At 39.5% G+C, this 20,430-nt stretch overlaps 2 protein-coding genes across 2 annotated transcripts in view; one reads left to right on the top strand and one right to left on the bottom strand.

The window, feature by feature from the left end:
* Positions 1 to 11,071, top strand: part of slc35e1 (solute carrier family 35 member E1) — a 12,729-nt gene extending 1,658 nt beyond the window's left edge. The window contains exons 2-6 of the mRNA XM_020612040.1: positions 1,219 to 1,289; positions 4,640 to 4,777; positions 5,131 to 5,256; positions 5,783 to 6,028; positions 6,864 to 11,071. Coding sequence (XP_020467696.1) covers positions 1,219 to 1,289; positions 4,640 to 4,777; positions 5,131 to 5,256; positions 5,783 to 6,028; positions 6,864 to 7,091 — 809 coding nt within the window. The 3' untranslated portion in view covers positions 7,092 to 11,071. The remainder of the gene's footprint in view (positions 1 to 1,218; positions 1,290 to 4,639; positions 4,778 to 5,130; positions 5,257 to 5,782; positions 6,029 to 6,863) is intronic.
* Positions 11,072 to 11,907: 836 nt separating this feature from the next.
* Positions 11,908 to 15,314, bottom strand: LOC109966842 (prostaglandin E2 receptor EP4 subtype-like). The gene is made up of 2 exons (XM_020612020.1): positions 14,453 to 15,314; positions 11,908 to 14,073 (listed from the first exon to the last, which is right to left on the bottom strand). Exons 1-2 carry the CDS (start codon positions 15,281 to 15,283, stop codon positions 13,750 to 13,752), a joined length of 1,155 nt encoding a protein of 384 aa, XP_020467676.1. The 5' UTR covers positions 15,284 to 15,314; the 3' UTR covers positions 11,908 to 13,749.
* Positions 15,315 to 20,430: the final 5,116 nt, after the last annotated feature.

Raw genomic sequence — 20,430 nt, 5'->3', positions numbered from 1 at the left:
CACGTTGCTTCATTTATAATATATCTGAATGTGCAAAGTCAAATTTGTAAATATCAACTGTCAGATAAATATAGTGGAGCAGAAAGTACAATATTTCACTCCATATAGTGGAGTAAATATATAAAAGTACAAGTACCTAAAAACTGTAGTTAAGTGCAATGCATGAATAAATATGCTTAGTTACATTCCACCACTGATGTTCATTTTTGGTTGAAACTGTGTTACAGAGATATTATTTCAACATTATGCTATTTTTGGAAGCTGCAGTTTGTGGTGACAGAGCAGTTTCTGTATTTACTATACTGTATACGTGTATGTATAATCTCCTCTAAACCACTTCAGGAGCTGGTAGGATGTACTGCAGGACTGTTATAGAGGAAAATATAATAAACGGAAGTGTGAAATTAACTTCCAATGCTCTGTCTTTAAGACAGATTCCTTGTGTGTACAATACTAGGCCAATAAAAGTGATTATCATTTTCTCATATAAAGGGTACCTTCACTGATATTAATAGGATGGACAAAATACTAGAAACACCTCTCAGTATAACGTTCAGCAGCACCACAAACTAACCACACCTTTTGTAAAATAAAATAGTGTTATAATAATCATATTTATTGCATTAGTTTTAAATAGATTTCCCTAATAACCCAGAGTTTGATAGAACCTATAGATAAAATAGTCTGACTTTTAATGGTTTGTGACTTCAACTAGAATGTATTCAATGAATTCATCTTCAAACGAAACTTTTCTTCTCTTTTGACCCCTTCCAAGCTGTTTCAAAGACCCCTGGCAGTCTTAACCCTGTTTGGGAGTCACAGCTGCCATGTCAGTAAAAACATTCAAGTTTGGTAGTGCTTGCTTTGCTTCAGTATTAGTTTCTGTCCATGTGGATGGTAGTTTTCATGGTACTGGGTCTGGTTTTACCAATTATTTTTGTTTTTCCCCTTATGTGTTGATTATTTGCTGCATAACCAGGGGGCCATGACTGTTGACTCATTAGTGATACACAACAAGACTAAACCAGTGATCAGAGGCGTGTGAATTCATAAGTGACGTGAGTTAAGTGTTTGACAGAGGTGTAGGCCTGACTTAATGTAGGAGCATTTTGCTTGCAAGCATCAGTCTTTTCTACCTGCTGCTTTTAGCTGCGTTTGCATGTTTAAGAAATCAAACTGATATCATCCCTTTTGTGTTTTGTTTTTTTTTTGTTGCAGTTAAAGCCACAATGCCAATATGGGTTGTGCTCTTATCAAGAATTATCATGAGAGAGAAGCAAACGACAAAGGTAAGTCTGAGTCCGCAAACTACGCACAAGGCCCCCTCTGTTTGAGCCTGTTTATCTGTGTTTGAGACTCAGCAGTGGTGATGTGGCACAGTACTGCGCCTGTACTGCATCTCATGTTACGGCCATCTGCAAGGGCCTTTGTCCATGAAGCTGATCAGACACCCTGTGGGAGGGTCGGGGTCAGGGTAGAAAACAAACTTTTATTTCCACAAGTTCGACACAATAGCCTGGTAAATGCTGTTTATAATTAGGAACCAGCTTGGTTTGTGTTAATGCATGTTTGTTTTCATTCATGCATAGTATCATGTTGCGCCATGTGCGGGTGGGTGAATGTTTCAAGATTCGACGGCAGAGTAATATGAGAGTTAGCTAAAGTGTAACCTCCCATGTCGTGACTCAGATGTATAATGGACTTGGAAGACGTCACCTGATATGTGCGCTATGTGCGCAAACTGCACTGAGAGAGGGATTTACAGGTGGTGGACTGGTAGATCAACTTGAGTCGATGTAGTAAAGTGTATCCTGTGTAGGGCTGAACCCAAATATTTGACTCTTCAGATATTTCTTTTGTTGAGTAGGTAATCGGTTTTCAATTTTAGTATTCGAATAGCCAAGACCCTGACAGCAGCAGCAACAACAGATTAGCGGCTACTAAGAGAAAAGAGGCACTTCCCTGTTACAGGGAAGCCTGTACTTTGGCTTATATCAACATTCAGTAGCCTGATCGCATTGGGAATAAAGAAATTTGCATATTTGTTATGCCGATTGCATAACAGCACTGACCTGAAAGCATAACTACAAATTCCTTCATCAAACTCTGCTTTCTTGACCATTTGCCTCCTCCAAAGTTCTTTTTGTTGAACTCCAGCCATTGTGGAGCAGACCTTAACAATATTACATAATTAGTTTTTGTCTTTCAGAGACAGGCCATTGTGCCAACACACAAATAAAAAGGTTAAAAGACTCTCAAGGTGTGTCTGTAGTCTCTTCCGTGCACTTTTTGTACATCAGGCTCTTGCAATGTGCAAATGAACATTTGCAGACACAAGCATGAGCCTGGGGCAAGGTGCCTGAGACATGCTACACACTGCACACGCTGTAGCAGTGAATATTTAGGTTTTTTTTCTGCTTTAAAATGACTAAAATAATAATCGGTTACATGCAGCTACTGTGTTCAGCTGTCATACAGTTAAATCACATCAGCTTTACTATCTATAATGTAGCTCTAACTTAATAGTGCACACTAAAATGTAACCTCAGGTCAGGACTCAGTACCTGCCTCTACTTAGTATTAAAGAAGGATTGGGGGTTACAAACTCTGACTGGGGTGGCTTTAACAAAGTTCACAGCTTTTGACATCTCTGGAATACAACTGAATTTTCTATCGTGAAAGGGAAGTTTTTACAGTCAGGGTTGGCTGCACCTGAATAAGGAGACCCCTGGGTCTATCATCACCTTGTCATGTTTACCTTTCAGCTGTCAGTTGAGCGTTGAGATGAGCTGGGTCCACAGACAGGCAGCGTGCAGTATGCATTGGTATTGTGTTAGTGTGTGTGTAGAGGTCCTGTTGGACGAGCAGCAGCTTACTCTACGTTGTGCTGGGAATCCTTAGGTCGGAGGAAACGCAGAACATCTGCGACTGAATAGGCACTTTGTCAGGATAATAGAAATCAGTTTAGTGTTTCTAATTTTTTTCTCTTACCCTGGTTATTTTCTTAATTAAATGTTCAGACTATAAAAAGTTGCCCCAAAAACCCATGAAAATCTGCCATTTGCAGTCTCTGGGCCCACAGTATGTCTTCAGTTTGGTGGTTTGGCCGACCAGCAGTCCAACACCTAAAAACATCAAAGAAATATGAGAAAGCAACTGGTTCTCACAGTTGAACAGTTAAAGCCAGAGGAAAAGTACTGATGTGATCAGTCAATTTTCAAAACAGCTGCCAGTGAATTTTCTTTGATTGACTAATCAATCAGCTAGTTGTTGCAGCTCTAGTATAATGCAGTCCAGTACAAAACTGTCACTATGACCTCAGTGCTAAAACATAGCCACAAACTCTATGACGGTGTCAATAAAAACTGAACATGATAGGCCTCATAAAAGCTGGCTCCATGGCAGAGCAGCTGTATCAGATTGCGCTGGACTATTTAAGTGTACTAAGTGTACTAATGTGTTAAAGTGTCTTAAGAAAACTGAGTGCATATGACTCTTGAATGCATTTCTGTAGTTTCCATCTTCTTCCTTTTGAGTGTAGAATGCCTTCAGAATCAATTTTCAAAATAAGTCAGGCCACCTGAAAAGGGACAGAAATCTAGGCCAAAATAGATGAGGCCACTCTTAGTGTTCAGGGTTACAAGAAATTTCACACACTTTTCTGTAGCAGTCATGTGTTAAAGGACCGAAACAATACTGGCTACGCATTGACAATATCAGTATACGTACTAGCTTTAGCATCCAGTTCAGTGACTACACAGAAGATTGAAATTTTCAACCTGAACAGGTTCAGTTGGTTATTACCTGGAGCTGTGTTGCTTCTTTGTACTGCACCTTGTAGATTATTTAATTATCCATCATAAAATAGGGTGGTTGTTTTCAAGGGCCAGCCCACATTTTAGGGTTCACACTATCTGCCTGCAAAACAATAAATATTTGCAAACAACTACAGACGTTGTTACTGTTTCAAGTTTGGTCATTTGGTAGCAGTGAATTGGTGGAATCTGCTAGTGTTTGTGTTTTCTCAGTTTCACTCCAAGTGGTTGGTTGAGGGAGGGAGTGGGGCACAACAGCTGCAGGTCTCTGTCATTTCTCAGTAATCAGCATTTTCAGCATGCAAATACGTCTGCAAATACATCATCATGGTTTCAGGCCAGGAGGTAGAAGCATCCACAGGTCCAGCTGCACCCTCTGAAGTGGTACGTGTACTGTAGGTGGAAATGCAGTTTCATCTTACGTGGTTGAATAGATAACGGCATCCCTACAGTGCATCTTTAAGTTACCTGTAGAAGTTTTAATAAAATATTTCTCTTCAGCCTCCACTTTTCTTTGGGAAACTGTGGAAATTTTATCTCACATTATGCAAAATATGGATGAAATAACAGAACCCAACTTAGCCCTTTATTAGTGTGCTGTATTAGGACTGGGGATGTAATGGTGTGGCCAAACATTTTAATTACTGGGTTTGAGATGTCCTCAAACAAATATCAGATGGCAACAGGCCACACACATTCTTACTCATTTTAGTAAAACTACAGTTAATGCAGGACATTGGATTAATTTAGTGCACTAGGTTTGAGCAATGAAAGTGTTGCTTTTGCTGACTCTGCCTTGTATCTCTGTGTGGTCCTTGTCGTAGGTGTACATATCGCTCATCCCTATCATCGGCGGAGTGCTGCTGGCCACAGTGACTGAGCTGTCCTTTGATAGTTCAGGACTGATCAGTGCCCTGGCTGCCACTCTCTGCTTTTCCCTGCAGAACATCTTCTCCAAAAAGGTACATCATCATTCTACCGGTACAGTGTGTGCCCCATGATTCCTGCACTAGGGTGTTACTTCCTGGTGGTTTGGTGTGAAATGCCTGAAGCAGGATCTCTGTTTCATGTTTCTGCTGTAAGAAAAGAAGAGGGTTGTGTTATGTATGTCATGAATGTACTTGTGTGCGCATTTTGAAAATGTTTGTTTTAGATCAAATTTATTAGCTACATCAGCTATTATTATTGATGCTTTTATGGTGTTTGCTCTGCAGTGCTTATTTTTTACATCCCATCTTATTTTTACACAATTTGAGATGCTTTTCCTTATTTATTTATTTATTTTTTATTGATCATTTCTTTTTCTCTTTTAAAGGTGTTGCGTGATACAAGCGTGCACCACTTGAGGCTGCTCAACATCCTGGGCTTTAATGCGGTAATCTTCATGCTGCCCACCTGGGTTCTGGTGGATCTTTCTGTGTTTCTTGTTAATGGAAACCTGGTGAGTTACAGGAACATTTGTATTGCCTGAGTTTGTACGTTTTGGTCATCCCTTTTGTATAATAACATATTTCTTGGCAACAAGTGATTCATATTGTTAAAATAAACAATAGCCAGAAAGAATGTTTTGTTTATCATTTATAGTAACTGCTTTAAAAGACACACTAATTAATTCCATATAGTTGACAGCTGAAGTGGCTGTTCTTGCTTTATACTGAAAACGTCTTGATGAATAAGTCAGATAACTTGAACAATTTTCTGTAGAGCACAGTTAACAGAGAGTGTCAGCCAGTCTGGATATGTTAGTTCAAAGCAAGAGATCTGAGAAACATTCAACATTTTTTAGTACTTGTTTGGTCAGAATAATCTTAATTTTGGTTTTTATACTTTTTTTTGTTAGGGCTGAGACTAAGTTCTTGTATATTATATTTAGTGTCAAATGTTACAAAATTGTGAAAAATGTCCATTAAAACTTCTTGGAGCCCAAGGTAGGGTCTTAAATTAGTTTTTTTGCTTTTTTTTACCAGTCAGAAATTACAGAATGGACAGGTACGTTTGTCCTCCTGCTCATCAGCGGCTTCTGCAACTTTGCACAGAACGTCATTGCGTTCAGTGTGCTCAACCTCGTCAGCCCACTCAGCTACGCTGTCGCCAATGCCACCAAAAGGATCATGGTCATTAGCATCTCGCTGCTAATGCTGCGCAACCCGGTTACCTTCACAAATGTCCTGGGTATGATGACGGCCATAGTCGGGGTCTTCCTCTACAACAAGGTGAGTCTCCCCCGACTGGTGGCTGTTAGCTTGTCAGGCAGGGATGGATGAAAAAGAACAAATAATCAGGCCTGGGTGTGGCTAGAGAAATTGAACTCAGGTGCAATAAACCAGAGTTAAGTTATGTTTTGACAGGGGGGCGAACATTTCTTCACACAGGGCTATGTAGTTTTGGATTTTGTTTTCCCTTAATAATAAAAACCTTCATTTAAAAACTGCATGATGTGTTTACTTGTGTTATCTTTGACTAATATTTAAATTTGTTTGATGATCTGAAACATTACAGTGTGACAAACATGCAAAAAGATAAGAAATCAGTAAGGGGGCAAATACTTTTTCACACCACTGTATGAGTCTAGATGGTGGGATAGTGTCACAGGGTAGCGAGGAAGTAATCCTCTAATAACAAGCCTTGTATTAAAGACATAATGCATGAGCCATGTTGATTGATAAATGAAGATGAAATAGGCCTGAGTAAAGTCAGTCAAACAAAACAAGTGTATAACTGTCTATACACGAATACCAGAAGGAGCCGCTCCACAAAAACCAAAATCATATTTTCCAATCCACTAATCTCACTCACTGGTCACTTTGTGTAGGTTTACTGATAAAATGTTCTTTATAAACTGAGAACCCAAGGAACTGGGGAGTCGGTTGCATCAGTTCACCCAAATCATTTTTCACAATGGCACACTGATTTTTGCTTGCATATGCGATTGAAATGCTCACACTGCAGGGCCCTGTATTTCACCAGTCAGTGACTGCTGTGTAGTGCCAGTGGCCCACGCTTAACACACCCAGCCATTTAAAATCTATTTGCCCTTCTCAACAACAGGCCAAGTATGACGCTAACAGGCAGAAGAAGGTACTGCCAAGCACCAAGCAGGATCTGAGGTCTTTTGACAACCTGGCACTGGAGAAGGTCCAGGCCAACGGGTCCATGCCTTTCTCCCATGGCTCAGAGCAGCAGCACAGCTGGAACACCGTGCTGACCGACCACTTCCAGTACAGCCGGCAGACATACACGACAGACTACAACAACAAGCACCAGTATGTGGTGTAAAGGGAGGGGGCTGTCCTCACTCTGGGTTCCTGTCATAGACATTCCTGTTTATAGCCGGCCTCTTAGCAGTGGGTCTCCACCCCGCTCCAAACACAAGACTGAAGGCAAGTGCAGTTTGTTCCAGATAGGAGGAGTGAGTCAGTCCTGATGGGCCAGTGATGTGACCGCTACTTTTCTTTTCTTTTGCTCTGTGTTATAGTTTTGTTTTTGTTTTTTTTTTATCACATTGGTACTAAGTCTATGGCATGGTGAGAGAAAACAAAATCAGCATCATATCGAGCATTTTTGAGATATTTTTGGTGAAGGATGAAGCCATGTTGTCCACAGCAGGTGGACATGTGGAAGCTGGTTGATGATGATTTGTGTAAATGGTTTTGGATTGTTTTGCTCACTTTCAGAGGATGCTGGTTGCAATTATTTTCTATCTGTCATGTTACATTTTGTAACAAATACAGTTGAGCATTTTGTCAAAATGTCAACGCTTATAAGCACTGACATTTTTCTTCATGAGTCACTTGTCATGATGTGAAGAGAAAGTTTTCAAATTGTCCTCAGTAAATAAATTGTGTTCTATGGAATGTATTTGTGTACAGTAAAGGATTTTAGGTGACAGTCACCTAAAAAAGATGGGAAATTTGTGCTTTTGTAGATTTAATTTGATTGCATGATAATGTGATTATACTCAGCAAGTGCTTTTACTCATGCGCATGTGGCTCTACTGAGCAAAGTCGGTTGGTCCGCCACCGCTCAGATATCTCTAATAACTGTCATGATCCCCTGACGTTTCCTCTAACATGGTCATTTGCTCAAAATTTAGATTTTTCAGATTATTTGTTTTATGACAAAGTTTCTAAAACTAGTGACATTCCCATCAACTGCAGCTGTTTTAGTGCCGGTTAAAAGTTGGCATAATGAGAATTTGCTGCTGTCAGTTTACAAGGCGGTTCAAAAATGCAAGTGTCTGCTGAAGAAAAATGCTCAATAAAAAAAAAAAAAAAAAAAGACCAAACTGTTAGAAGCTGATGTTTATAAACTCCTACAGATCGGTAAAAGTGCAGTCATACTTGTCAGCAGAGCCACCGTATAAAATGGCTTTGCAACACTCACACTCACACTGTCCAATCCGAGAGCGAGACCAGTCTGTTTATGCGCAACAGTCATTGGTCTCCCACACATCTGTTGTTTTCTCCAAGTTAACAGTCATGTTGCCGCTTACCATGAGGTATAAATGTAAAAAGTTTACTTTAAATTAGATTCACCCAGACCATCCTTCTATTCCAGCATGCAGCACAACAGCTGTGCCTGTAAGGATGGCAGCGGTTCATGTTTCTTAGCAAGTTCTAACCATGTAAAATGTAATAGAGATGTTAAAATGCATCATTTTGTCATCATTGTTTGGAGTTTAAAATGATGCATCGTTTTTTTTTTAATTGATTATTGGTATTTATTGATCTGTGCCGTTTGTCGGGCAGAGTGAGAGTTCTTTCCTGTCAGGTGATTTTTCAGCCTGATCCAAAGCTGCTCTGTCCTGTTTATGCTTCTTAAACAGTGTCGAGTTTGCACATCATAAAACAACTAAATGTGTTATTCAGATTGTGACCGTCCGTCATGTGACTTTATAGTCCTGCTGTTTTATGTAAAGCATTTTTGTAACATTGGTGCCAGACAGTTGCCGGGTAGACTTGAGTTAAAATGAGACCTGCATGAAATCAGAGGCTTGGTTTGTGCAATTAAAGATAGAACTTTATTTTCAGGTGGGCTTGAGGTTTTGATTATCATTAGTGATAAGCGAAATTGGTAAGTTGATGACTGCTTGAATATCTGTTTACTTTAAGAAGCATCAGGCACTTGCTTTTCTCTTCACAGGATAGCTTCTGTGTTCTCATGGCAGCAATATAAAGTTTTTGTTGTTTGTGATTTAATTGTCTCAGCATTTGAAATCCACACATCTTAGGAACAGTGCACATTAATTGAATGTTTATAAAAGTGCCAGTTTTAGCCTGTGAGCGTGTTTTTCCAGTACACATGGGAGAAGAGAGAGTGCAGTCATATTTTAATAATATAGGTTTTTCTACGTGTAATTTGCTTTTTCTGACAATTTTAAAAATCTGTCACAGTGTTTAGTCTGGAGTAAACACCCAAAATGGTCTTGAAAAGAGGCACTGTGGGATCAGTGCACTCTGGGCTTCCCAGAGACAAACTTGTGTCAATAATTGTCTGTTTGCTCCTTTATGAATTCATGAGGGACTGAACTAGCTCTTACTTCTGAGGTAGTTGAAATTGTTTTTAGCTGCGAGAGTTTCTCCACCAAGGAGGGAAATCACCTCTGCTTTCATAGTTAACCAAGTGTGAAGTCTTGTTTTTAAAAAAAGATGCTGATGGACCAGAAAATTATAATCACCTGTATGAAGAAATGTAGTGTACTTCAATAGCCCTGGAATAATGACCACTTTGCTCAAATGTCCTTTTTTGTTTTAAAGACCGCTGCTGTATTTGTTTGTATTTTGACTGTTGTATACTTTGAGGTATACCTTTGAGGCTGCACTGAAGTGAAATATCGGAAACTCCTTCAGATGTAAATCAATCTGATACACGGCCACAAGTTACAGCCTCAATAAAGACAAAGGAGCTGAACCAAAACCTCACCCATTTTAAAAGAAAAGTAGCATTTGTCTACTGAAATGTTTCTTTTTCGTCTGTTTATTCATGAAAACTTCAATGCCAACATTTTCCATTTAAATGTTTTTCTGTGTGATGTGGAAGTGCTGTTCAAAGCGCTGAAATCAGAAAATTACCCCTCAACTCTGAGCTCATGTTTGTTTTACTGTCACACATTTACTGTATAGGTCACTGCTCTCATTAACTCCTGGAAGCAGATGTTTGCAGCTGTGCGAGTGGAGAACAAAAACTGCTAAGGCACCAGATATTTACAAAGGAGTTGATGAAGAACAAAACATCTAAAAGTAGAGTTGATATCATTAGTTCAAGGACATGCACAAACATGACTTGAACTAATTTAAATTTCAAGCTGTTTTCTTCCTGTATTGTTTTCTACAGCTGATGGTTCTTGAGAGCAAAACACAATGTCACACTTGTATCATATGAGAACCATGTTTATAATAACAGTTTAACATTTGAAGAGGGGGATATGGTAGCTTCATATCAAAATTGGTTAGTTATTAACACTGTATAAAATAATACTTCATCTGCATATCGCATCAAGTTGAATGTGACCTCTTGTGCACAAGGGTGCGAGTAGATTTTAAATAGCAATGTGACATTCTGTCGAGCTAAAACTATGATTTCATGGTGTAGGGATGTAATATTCACATGTAATCTGCATTTGTAGTGTCTTTGCCCATGTCCCAAAATTCTTCGACTATACCCAGAGTTTTAGATTTAGCATCAAGCAAATGACAGAAGTCCTGAGCTGGCAACAGCATTGGGAGAAATGAACAACAGTACAAGTCACATTTTAGCCTTTTGTTTACTGCAGCAGCTAATGTTTTTAAATTGTCATCATCTTCCTCATGTTGCCAAAAGCAGAGTGTAATCTTTTTGTTGTACCACAGGATGAAGGTAGTGTGTGTGCATCACACTTGTAGTGTATTCATGTCATTTCTTTATTAGTTTTTCAATGTCATGCCGACTGTGTCTCTGTGCCGTGAGCGAATAGGAGGTCGCTGAATTCGGACAGCTCTTGATTTGGATGTTGGCTCTCTGCTGTAAAGCTTTTCAAATAATGACTGGGGAAAGGGGAAGTTACTTTGTAAAACTTGTATGATTATTTTTGTGTGTGCGCGTCTTTGATGGGTCTTGAGACAGAATTTTTACATCACTGATGTTTATAGATTTTTATTTATAGTGTCAAGGCATAAAAAATGTACAGAGGTGCAGCTATGCACAGTCTTGTCTGCTTATGTTTAGTAAATGCTATTTTTAAATGTTGGGGGGAAATAAATGCATTATGGAATACCAAGCATATTAAATGTATTTCTTTCTTGAGTGTTGATAAAACTAAGTGGGCTATTTTAAAGGCATTAAATGAACTAAGTGTTCAAATCCCATACTTAAATTAAAGTACCACACAATAATACATATACAAAAATACTTAGCATTTGAATGGATAAGTGCAAAAGTAGTATCTGCTGAATCAATTTCAACATATCAAAAAGAAAATTACTGGTTGTGCAAAAAAGTGCCCCAGATAAAAGATATATTAAATGACATTATTCGGTGTTGCACTATAATCTTATGTGTAGCCCTATCTTTCTGTTTAATTGGTTTATCTTAGATATTTTTATTACAACACAAGTGAAAACGGCTAAAATCCCTGTGAATAATGGATGTACATTCGTCAAGGGTTTAGAAACTGCAGTGCTAGTGGATGATAAAATACATGATGCTTCCTACTATTCACTTACTGGTGTGTTTCTACTCCGTGTGTTTTAAGTTGTTCTGCCCTCTGCTGGCCACAAACGATTAGTGTAAAATAAGTATTTTTTCTAAATACCAGCACCTTTTTTTCCATCCATCCATCTATACCGCTTATTCCTGAAAAGGATAGCAGAGGGTTAGATCCAATCCCAGCTGACATTGGGCTAGAGGCGGGGTACACCCTGGACAGGTCACCAGTCTATCACAGGGGCTGACATGTAGACAAACAACCACACACTCTCACTCGCTCCTACGGGGAATTTAGAGTCACCAATCAAACCCATACAATAAATACGATACACAATGTGTTATTCATAAACAATCCCATAAATTCCACTTTAACTTTGTAAAAGTGGGATCGTTATTTAATGGTGTCTTATTAATACAGTTTCATTGCGCGCACAATCTAAAAGGCCCAATTCTGGTATTAGTATTGAACCTGAACCTGAGTCATAAACACAACTGAAAACCACAGGCTTCTGTCCTCAACCCTGTACACTCCCAGGACAACATGGTGGAGTGAAATTTGTCATAGGGGTGTGATGGAGGGACCAGCCAGATGCTTAACGGTGCAGATCAAACGGAGAAACTGGATAGCAGAAAGCAGAGATCATCACATGAGGTTTAAATGTATCTGCTCCATCATACACTTATTTGACGGGTTCATAAATTCCATTTTATACATTTCCTAGCCAAAACCATAGGATTTGCTTAGATTATCAGTAAAACAGAGAGCAGTCAGTTGGTACAGTAACAGTTATTTCTGAATTGTAACCTAGTGTGCAAAATGTCTCTACAAACATACACTTCAGCATTAATGAATAAGTAATAAATATGCACTGGGGTATCAATGGAGCAATTTCTATCATCTGGAAGACAATAATCTCAACACAGCTAGCCACGATAACAGTCTCACAACTTTGTTTTCTTTCTGTACCAAACTACATGCTTCTTCCCAGGAAACTCATTAGGTAATAGCAGACATGTAAAATAAAGCATTGACTTATTTTCTTCTGATATTAACAGCAGTGATGCAGCTGGGTCACTAAACCTGGAGTCTGAGTCGAGTCTCATGTTCCCAGTGTTCAAGTCCGAGTCACCAAAGAATAGTCAGAGTCAAGTCAATCGAACCTCCCGAGTCAGAGTCATCTAGCGCTACATTAAACACAACTGACACAGCTCTCACCATTCGAAAACATTTCCTTATTGTGTGTGACACATTAGCCAAACAAATGCACACACACACTACTTAAAAGTGAACAGTGTGGATATCAGTGTCCAAATCTCATGCCAAATTATTATGGCCTGTTATCAAAAAAGAAGAAGAAGAAGTCTAAGTCTGAGTCTCCGACTTCCGAGTTTGAATGCAGTCAATGCTCAAGTCATCAGCGAAGTCCAAGTTGAATCAAGAGTCCTGAAAATTAGGGCTCAAGTCAGACCAGTCCCTGAGTCCTGGACTCAAGTACTATAACACTAATTAACAGTACAACTAGCTACAGTTTACACAGAGCAGCATATAGAGCAACACTGTAAAAACAGTAATTATGTAGGCTTAAATCTGGTTTTCATTAATCACCCGAAAGTCTTATTGAATGAATACAGTTGTGATGAGTCTTATCTCAATCTTTCAATGTCCATGCACTGCTATATAAAAACAAGGCATTTACCAGGAGTCACAGGTCAACTGAACCCCACCACAAGATGAAATGAGCTATAGATCAACCTGCAGGAGCTGTTCTGTAGTTCTGTAGCTTCCACCTGGTTAATTCACAAAACAAAATGGACACAAACTGGACTGATCAAGTGGAGGGAGGGTGAGAGGGCAGGAGATGAGTGGAGAAGGAAACTATGCAACATTATACAGACGAGGGAAAGGAAGAATCCAGATCTCTGAATGGACGAGGAGAGGCACTGAGTGAAGAAGGAGAGGCAGGATGCTAAAGGCAGAGTGGTGTCTTATTGTTTTACTTCCATAATTACACCGTAGTCTGTTCTTGTTAGGCCTGTTGCGTTGCAGATGAAATTGGAGAAAGTTTAGTTTTATTTACTTCATAATTCTCCATGAACTCTGTGGGCACTGTCCAGCCACAAAGTCACCACTATGTTTCCGTCTCACTGGCAACAGCTCTGAAACAGTTTGTGGCTCTGTGTCAAGTTGCTTGCAGCATCACAAAGCAACAAACATTCATAGATGTGAAGCATGTGTTCGGTCTGCAATGCTTTAAGTCTGGTGGAGGCTTTCTGTGTTGTATGGGGTGAATTTGACAGCAGGCAGCTGAGAGATGATGTTTGCATTGCACATGAGTTGCGTGAAGACATGGCTGTCCCTCATGATATCTGGATAAAACATATTCCTTTGTGGCGCAGTGGAGGAAGTACTGGGAGTGCTGCTTCCTTGTCTGGATAAACGGATTAACCGTCGAAACAGAGACCTCCTGAGCAGGATGTAGATCCAGGGATCGAGGATGGGGTTAACTGAGGCCATCCTGATGGCAGTTAAGTCTGCTGTGGGGTCGATTTTGAATCGGTTGGCAAACACACGGACCTTAAAGAGAAAAATAAGATACTACAGTTCAGATCTTCATTCTGTAAATTAAACCTTGCAAATGCTGTAATGTGGTCAAAATTAACTTCAACAGGAAAGTGCATTATAATTCTGCTTGCAAATTAATGCAATTAATGTAGCCCTACCACTAATCCAGTACTCTGAGACTTTGAAGGACTCTTGTGGATAATATTTATACACTTTTGGCTTGAAATAAGTTTTGAATGCTGGTCTTTTGCTTTTATTTTTTACAGTAGAATTTTACATGAGTAAAGGCCCAGAATACTTTGTCCACCAATGCAAACCTGTGTTATTTATTTTATTAGATGAAGCAGTAATATCACCAATGTAAACCAAGCTAGTGCTTAACTTGACTCACCACTAGCGGGGCTGAACAGGCAAGCACAACCGCGGAGGTCATCACCAGTACCGTCATTATCTGCATCTCTGCTGCCGAGGACAGAGCCCTCCACCTCTCCCGAACGCTGGTTCTGGTGACGGGCCGTTGCACAATCTTCTGCCGCATCAGCAGCAGCGCTCCGCACACCGCCAGATTTAGTACAATGGTCCCCAGGATGAGCAGGACACTGACGACGCCGTACAGGACGGAGTAAGCGGCGGCGACAGGCTCGTTTGTCCTCCAGTCGATGAAGCACCAGGTCCCGGATGGCTGCAGCTCGCTCCTCGCCATGCCCATCATCGGAAGGCAGCAGAAGAAAATGTTACTGGTGTAAATAAAGAAAAGAAACTTTTGCGCAAAGCGTCTGTCCACCCCCCATCGCTCATAGGTGTACGGGCAACATATGGCGAGATACCGCTCAGCTGCCATGGCGCAGATAATGCTCAGTCCTGTCAAGGCAAAAAACAGCAACAAAAAGGAGTAAAATTCGCAGACATGTTCGTTTTTCAGCACATTGTGGTCCAGGTAATTGGCTATAGTGAGCGGGCTAGCCAAGCAGGTGCCCAGCAGGTCTGTCACAGCCAGACCGCACACCAGTCTGTAGAAAGCTGAGGATTTTCTGTCCTGTCTTGATACTGAAAGAACGATTATTGCAATTAAATTCCCAATGGCGCCTCCAGCAAACATAAAAATTGGTAAAGCGATCCCTGTCTGGTGAACCAGTGTTTCGTTAATGGTAGGAGATCCGTGCGTAAAGTTTGGGTTTTCCATTGGCACTTTTATAAGAGATATCTTCTCTGGTAGTATCATCCCTTCTGTTTTCCAGTAATCCAGATGTAGGTGATCCTGGTGGACGTTGCGCACAGCTGTGAGCTGAGACGTGGGCTGTCTCTAAATATACTGAACCACCCAACATCAGCAGCCTGACAGGGTGGGATAGAAACGATAAACAAATGGGAAAACAGTTTATTTCTGTCAATTTCCTTTCCATGTCTCATCTGCCAGTGTTGGCGTCATCGCAGCGCTGCGTAATGTTTGTGACAGGCTGTCAGGAGGTCAACTCCGGCTGGTGGGTAGTGATAGAGTTCACAAACACGACGATAAAGAGAGAAGAAGCTCTTCAGCAGACATTTCCCACCCAGTTATGAGTCATGTGTGGCTGTAGATAAGCATCAGAAGGTTTGTGTCAAATGCAACAAGTCAGGTCATTGGCTTTGATAGGGTTACTCTTTAATGGGATAAAAAAAAAATAATGCCTCTTTCTTATAGGACAGCCTAGCCTTAATAAGGGGTTGGAAGTTATAATTAGCATCCTTAATAAGGGTTGAATCGCTTACTTTACAAAATTAATGTCAAACTTTGGCTTCTCAGGTTGTGGAAATCAGTTTTAGGATTGGACTTTATGACTAGTATCTGGTGAAAAATGACTCTGGACCAAACTTTATTTCAACTTTCAACTTTTTAACATTTGGATGTGACCACTTTACATGTACTGTTAACAGACAATATAGTTTTATTTCTTTCTGGTAAGCCTAATGGATTACCAGCATATCTCACTGCACTACTGATAAATTGACATGATAAACATCTGGGATTTAATGGCTTATAACTGATCCACAAAGCATTAGTAAATGCTTCATTGATCGTAGGCCTACATAAAGACATTAATTATAATATACAGTATAAGGCCCTTGTAAAGGCTCACCAAAATCAAATCACAATAAATAAAGTGAGTTATACATGGAATTACATTTCATGATAAAAGCCAGGCCTGTTATTGTATCTGGGCATACATGCAGCCAAATGGTGAGTTGTGTGTCTCTATGAAGAAATGTAAGTACACATTGTTATTTCAGTCTGCATGAGATGTTTATTTATACTGTAGCTGTTCAGTATTTTGAACCTTTATGAGGGTCAAACTGTCATGAGAATATTGATATAAGGTGCAATGGTATTATGGGAAAACTGGGTTGCCTTGGCAGAGGTTTGATCTCTCTATGTGCCATCTAGTTGTTTTAATCCAAAAATGAGAAACACATCAAATCAAACTGAACATTTGAACAGAAACATCGGACCAAGTCAACCTCACGCTGTAATTGGTTTGTTTCTCCTTTGAAAACTCTGCTCTTCACAACACACTCTTCACACTTTTTACTGTGAGGCTGCACATCATGTGAAGTTTAATCAATTCCACTGACTGTGAGGATGGAAGCTGGGACTGTGACAGGAATGTTGGCACATACTAGAATAAAACCAGTGATTACTGCAACTAATAACATCAAAACATATAATTCCCAGAATAAATGAGTTACAGATCTGTGCTGCTTTGAATCATGTTTGTTTCTGTCTGGTTTTTATTCTGGCCTCCAGGTTTATTTTGGTTCATTTTTGCCAACTTTTTATGCTTTCATTTTTGTCTTTGTTTAGCACCTTTTAAATTGTCCTTACCCCACATGTATGGTGTCTTTTTTAGCATGAACTCAAGTAGAAGTACGTACGTACATAAAGATACAGGTGCCTATAAAAATGAACAAATCATCCTTCATGTTAGTATAAAACAGAGTTCGAGGTTATTTATACACAGCAGAAAGAAATATAACTATATTGTCTGTTAACAATACATGTAAAGTGGTCACATGTTGTTTTTGTGCTTTTTTCATTTAAAGTACATGTATGCTAATGGAAATCAATGAAAATATTGCAGACATAAATGAGAGTGTGTGAAAGCCCCACATCAGCACCTTCAGCTGATTTTATCAGTTTGTCTCAAGATGACATGTATAGACAGTTATGCTGAAATAAATAAAACTAATGTGCAGTGTGTTCATCAGTGAATAGGCAGACTCCAGTGGGCTAATGAAGCACATGGCTGTATATGTGACAAATCTCTGTGCCCAAAGTGCAGCACCCAGCATTTTCCCAAACAGAGATTACTGTAAATGGTTGTTAGGCACAGTACAGAGTTGATGGACAGTGAGAACACATGGAACATCAGCACGCTTAGTCTGCTCCAAATCTCCAGCCATCACACATTCATTACTGCGACTTGTGTTTACAGTGAGGAGCAGTGGAAAGGGGGCCACTGTCTGCAGCCAACCTTAAAAGACAAAAAACCTTTCTCTCTGAGAGGTAAGCCACCAGCACTCATGTCTCCTGCAGACTAACTGGAGTTGGTAGAGTCTACAAACAAACCACATACAGTAAGTGATGCCAAGACTTGGAAACCCCAACATGACCTTAGATTTACTGTGAGTCAGGGGATGCACAAGTCGGTTTATAGTTTTCTTTATCATCCTTAAGGTAATTAATTTGTTGCAAATGCACTTTAAATGTAATATCTCTGTCTGTGGTCTCTGCAGTGGGCAGCAGCTATAAAAGTGTATGAAGAGTTTAATGCATGACTCAGCTGCTAAACAGGATCCCCAAGAGGTCATTATAAAGGTATTTTTGTGGATATAAACCTATCTCTATCCTCATCTTACCATATGAACTGACTCTTAAAAGGCACAATCAAATCAAATGGGCTTTATGCCCACCATTCCTAAAACAATAAATATTAATAGAATGACAACATTTTTATTTTATCAGATGTTATATAACTTGAATGACTTCCTGGAAAGTGCTGAACCTTTTATGGTTACCTAAGCACTGTTCCCCTTCGGGAACAGTGTGAGTGAGTGCAGTTCTAAATGCAGGTGCTAATAAAATCCAAAATGCATGCAGGATAGACAGTGACCCATTGCTAAAGACAAACAATTATTTCCTTAAGCCAAGGTGGTTAAATTATTTATTTATCCAACCAAATGACAAAAATATTCAAAGGCCACAATCAGAATTCAACAGTAATTGGCTTGGTCTACACTACAGCCTGGTCATATTTCCTCACTGTGCTTCTTTCATTTGAATTCGTTAAAATTACAATATGTAACTTAAGGTAGCACTAACATAAAACTCCAAACCAACCCACTCTGCTCCACCCAGCACTCCCACTCACCACTCCACTCTACTATGACCTGCTACGCTCCGCCACTTTCCTCCCAGCTCTTCAGATATTTGTCATTATGAAATTACAACGCAACAAAACATAATGATCAAGTAGAACTAATTGAAAATCTCTGATTGGTTAGAGAAGTCAATCCCATTCAAAACCTTTTAGAAGCTAAGTCTGGGTCACAGGACCTCTCCACAAGCTCTGGAGCTTATTTCTGCAACAATATTTGAAAAGATATAAAGTTAAATAAAACAGAAAAAAAAAAATCAAATCCTCATGTAAGAGGACTGAACAACACGATCTGTATTTTTGTTTAAAAGAATGTTCAGAATGTTTACTTCAACTTGCAGTAACTGATATTTTGGCCACTTGGGGACAGCAGAAACAAATTACACAACACTGACATATCATCGCCTTGTAAGATGAGCACAGTGTGAATTCTTCAGACTATACTGTAAACTGTTCTAAAATAATACTATTTATTTTTCAGAAAAATGAAAATAATCTAGAAACACAAGAAAAAAAAATCTGTGGGAGAAATAAAACATCATTAGTGAAGGGAGTGGATGAGGGGAAGTGTGATGCATGGTGGTGAGAAAAAGAAAAACACCGGAGTGTGTAGAGGAGAAGAACTGGCTGTTGGAGTACACAAGACCCAGGTGTGTCCCCTGTCACGTATTGCAGCAATTAATTGATCCTGCCCCTGAAATTGAACAATATGCTGAACTTATCAGCAAACGGTTGCTTATTTGCATGTCTTGCAGTTTAAGAGAAACTGTCACTTGAATAATAGATTTACCATCTGATCATTTCAGGATTAGAAAATTAGTTTCTAGGTGCTCTGGGAAATGATGGCACTGCCAGGTAAACTGAGGGGTCAGTGGGGGCCAAACAACAAATTTCTGCTTTGGGATCCTCTAAGAAATGTAGTACAATCATATATAACTCGATTGAAGTACATTGTAATACATTTGTGTGTTTTTGTTCTGTGTAGCAGTGGTCACAATTTCCTCATTGCTAAAATCTGTAGTGAGAAGAGAAGTGAAACATGTCATTCAAGGCACGTTTAAAAACCCATATGAAACTATAACACCAATCATGAACGGCAGCATTCCTAATAGATGAAGGCAAAAAATGGGTCAAGGGTAGCATCGTGGTCAGTCAAAATGATTTGAAGTTCTATGTTATTTCTGTCCACACACAGAGGACAAATGTGTAATAGGAGTTTTGGGATTTAAGAAAGAAGGGAAATAGATGTTCAGTCTTCTACTGGAAGTGAGTCAAAATGATCTCCCGGGTCTTCAAAATCACAAGGAATTCAAAGTCATGTGAGTCAGGAGTTGAATTAGTCACAGCAATAGGAGCCCCATCAATAGCATATAAAGTGATTACAGTGGGCAGAAAAGTAATTTAATGAAACAAACCGAGCATCACAAAGAAGTCGTACTTTAGTTGGTGGAGCCCAAAAAAAGGGTAAGAGATCAGGGAACAACCCTAGAAGTTGGATATCAAGTGACCAGCTGGGTCGACTTCTCAGCGAACTGCAGTGATAATGAAATGTGCTTCACCCTGATATGACTGTTAGAATATAGTTAACAGCACACCAAGCTGTTGTCGTTTGCTCTTGTAGTTTCTAGGGTAAAAGCCAGGTTTTTAAACAATGCAAGCTGGGACTGTATACTGTGTGAGGTGATGGGGCATCTTCCCAAGAAGAAAGACAGAAAACCCCCAAAACTGCAATTTTACAATGATGTGACAAAGCCCTCCAGTGGTTTGTTGCAGAGTTTGTTTTTTTTTTTTTTTGATCAATAGTGGCATCAACGGGATTAGAATAAAATAAAAAAGGACCAAGTACTGGTAGTACTGATACTTTAGGTATTAATGCTTTTGATTCATTTATTTTCATCCAGTAAATGAGTTAACTCTCACAATGCCTGAATGCTTTACTCTGCCCACAGATTTTTGA

This window comes from Monopterus albus, unplaced genomic scaffold, assembly GCF_001952655.1.
Source record: "Monopterus albus unplaced genomic scaffold, M_albus_1.0 scaffold120.1, whole genome shotgun sequence".
NCBI classification, from domain to species: Eukaryota; Metazoa; Chordata; class Actinopteri; order Synbranchiformes; family Synbranchidae; genus Monopterus; species Monopterus albus.
Note: the sequence above shows the minus strand (reverse complement) of the source record. Positions and strands in the feature narration are given on the sequence as shown.

Excerpts from the sequence above, each read along its gene's own strand:
- LOC109966842 (XM_020612020.1), bottom strand. The coding sequence starts at position 15,283 with ATGATACTACCAGAGAAGATATCTCTTATAAAAGTGCCAATGGAAAAC. Across the intron at positions 14,074-14,452 it reads CCTGTTCAGCCCCGCTAGTG|GTCCGTGTGTTTGCCAACCG; the intron begins GTGAGTCAAGTT and ends TTTCTCTTTAAG.